The sequence below is a fragment of the Palaemon carinicauda genome, chromosome 32, assembly GCF_036898095.1.
Source record: "Palaemon carinicauda isolate YSFRI2023 chromosome 32, ASM3689809v2, whole genome shotgun sequence".
In the NCBI taxonomy this organism is placed as follows: Eukaryota; Metazoa; Arthropoda; class Malacostraca; order Decapoda; family Palaemonidae; genus Palaemon; species Palaemon carinicauda.
The window spans coordinates 67,657,999-67,660,409 of record NC_090756.1 but is presented as its reverse complement, the minus strand read 5'-3'; the positions used below and the strand labels follow the sequence as shown (position 1 = coordinate 67,660,409).

General features: G+C 40.4%; 1 protein-coding gene across 1 annotated transcript in view; it reads left to right on the top strand.

Annotated features, from left to right (window-relative positions):
* The first annotated feature begins 255 nt into the window (after window positions 1-255).
* Window positions 256-2,411, top strand: part of LOC137625638 (uncharacterized) — an 18,677-nt gene continuing 16,521 nt past the window's right edge. The window contains exons 1-2 of the mRNA XM_068356548.1: window positions 256-573; window positions 715-1,229. Of these exons, the coding sequence (XP_068212649.1) occupies window positions 462-573; window positions 715-1,229 (627 nt within the window). The 5' untranslated portion in view covers window positions 256-461. The remainder of the gene's footprint in view (window positions 574-714; window positions 1,230-2,411) is intronic.

Sequence of the window (2,411 nt, the reverse complement as noted above, 5' to 3'; positions counted from 1 at the left end):
GCTTAACTGATTTATTTCTTATGGAGCAATTTTTGCAGAGTTGTGGCAGGCAGTTGCAGGTACATCTGAGAGAGCGATTACCATTATCGTTTAACAAAATGATTGATTTAGCAGAAAGTTATGTTCAAGCTCATGGAGGTTTATTTCATAATTCTAAATATTTTTCTACAGTACGTGGTGACAGAGTTGACTTATCCGGGGAAGCTCTTCCTGAGCAGATGGTTAAACCCATTAGATGTCCACCCTATATTAAGTGTTTTAAATGTGGACAAGTAGGTCATAAGGTTTCTAGTTGTCTAGAACATGCAAAAGGATCCAAGAAAAGTGGTCATGCTGCAGCAGGAGAAGTTGTTTGTTGGACCAAAAAGGGCCGTAAAGGTAATTTTAAGGATCCTGTTGCGGATATAAATAATGAAGTGTTTAAAAATGATCATACTGAGTGGGCAAGTGTTGCTTCTGATATGCCTGTCAAGGAGGGTAGTTTATACGGAAACCCAGTGATAGTTTTGAGGGACACTGGTTGTACAACTGTCGTAGCTAAAAAAGACTTGGTGCCTGTTGAATGTTTTACTGGTAAGTACAGTAGGATTCGATATATGAACAAGAATCTTGTAGAAACTTATCCTTTGGCTGAAATATATATTCAATCACCATTTTTCACGGGTACTACCCTTGCTGTGTGCATGGAGGATCCTCTTTATGATCTCATTATAGGTAACATCCCTGGAGCAACAAGGTTGGAGGAACCCACTTCCGGTGCCGTATTAACGAGAGCTGGGGCAAAGACATCTAAATCTGCATTCCAAAAGCTGAAAACGTCAGACTCTAAGATTTCTTGGGACATGGATTCAAAGGAAATTCAGAAAGAGCAAGAAGAGGATCCAAGCTTAAGATCTCTGCGAGATGATGCAAGAACTGGTAAAGCTATTACTAGAGATGGAAAAGGTAAGGCAGTTTTGGAGAGAGGATTATTGTTCAGAATATATTCAGACAGAGGTATTGAACACAAGCAACTAGTATTACCATTTAAGCTTCGAGAGGGTGTGATGAGCATGGCACATGAAGGAATACTTGGAGGTCATTTGGGTGCTGAGAAGACCTTAGGTAGAATAAGGCAGGAGTTTTACTGGCCAGGTATTGGGGCAGCAATAAAGAGATTTTGTCAGTCGTGTGACATTTGTCAGAAAACTTATCCTAAAGGAAAAGTTGGAAAGGTACCTTTGGGAGAGGTACCGCTCATTGACACTCCTTTTAAACGTGTTGCTGTTGACTTGATAGGACCTATTTTGCCAAGAAGTAGTTCTGGTAACAAATATATCCTGACCATGGTTGATTATGCAACCAGATACCCTGAAGCATTAGCCTTACCATCTATCGAAACTGAGCGTGTAGCTGATGCCTTGTTAAGTTTCTTTTCCAGAGTTGGGATTCCTGAAGAAATGGTGACTGATAGAGGCAGTCAATTTACATCGCAGATGATGGACGAAGTTAGAGGTCTTTTGTCAATCAAGCATCTTCCTACAACCCCTTATCATGCGATGGCGAATGGGCTAGTTGAAAAGTTCAACGGAACGTTGAAATCTATGATTAAAAAGATGTGTGCTGAACAACCTACTACTTGGGATAGATACCTGCCGGCAGTTCTCTTTGCATACCGAGAATCTCCACAAGCAAGCATGGGGTTTTCCCCTTTTGAATTATTATACGGGCGAACGGTGCGTGGCCCTCTAGCTATTCTGAGAGATTTGTGGGATAAGGAGAGAAATGAGGAAGAGGTAAGAACTACTTACGATTATGTATTCAGCCTTCGAGAAAAATTAGAAGAAACTTGTAAGTTGGCCCAAGAGGAATTGAGGAAGTCGCAAGGTAAATATAAATTCTTTTATGATAAAAAGGCTAAAAATAGAACATTTAAAATTGGCAGTGAAGTTCTCTTACTATTACCCAAGGCTAATAATAAATTGTTACTTCAGTGGAAGGGTCCTTTTCCTGTTGTTGGTGTGAGGGGGAAGATGGATTATGAAATTCAAATAAATGGGAAAAGGAAACTTTATCATGCTAACTTGCTTAAAGCTTACATTCCTAGGAATAAAACTTCTGTAGAAGTTCGAGAAAGTGGAGGTACAATTGCAGTGGTCGAGGAGGATCCACAGGAGGATTTCTCACCCCTACTAGTGCCTGATACTGGACCTTCACCTACTTGGGAACAAGCCAATCTGAATAAGGAATTGCAGGAAAATCAAAAGCAGAATCTGGAAGCTCTCCTTAGCCGCTACAGAGAGGTAATGTCGGACATTCCCGGTCGCACTCACGTGATCAAACACCAAATCAGGTTGGTAAGAGAAGAAATTGTTAAAGTAAAACCCTACAAAATTCCTTATGCTTTACGCAGAGATGTGAATTCAGAAATA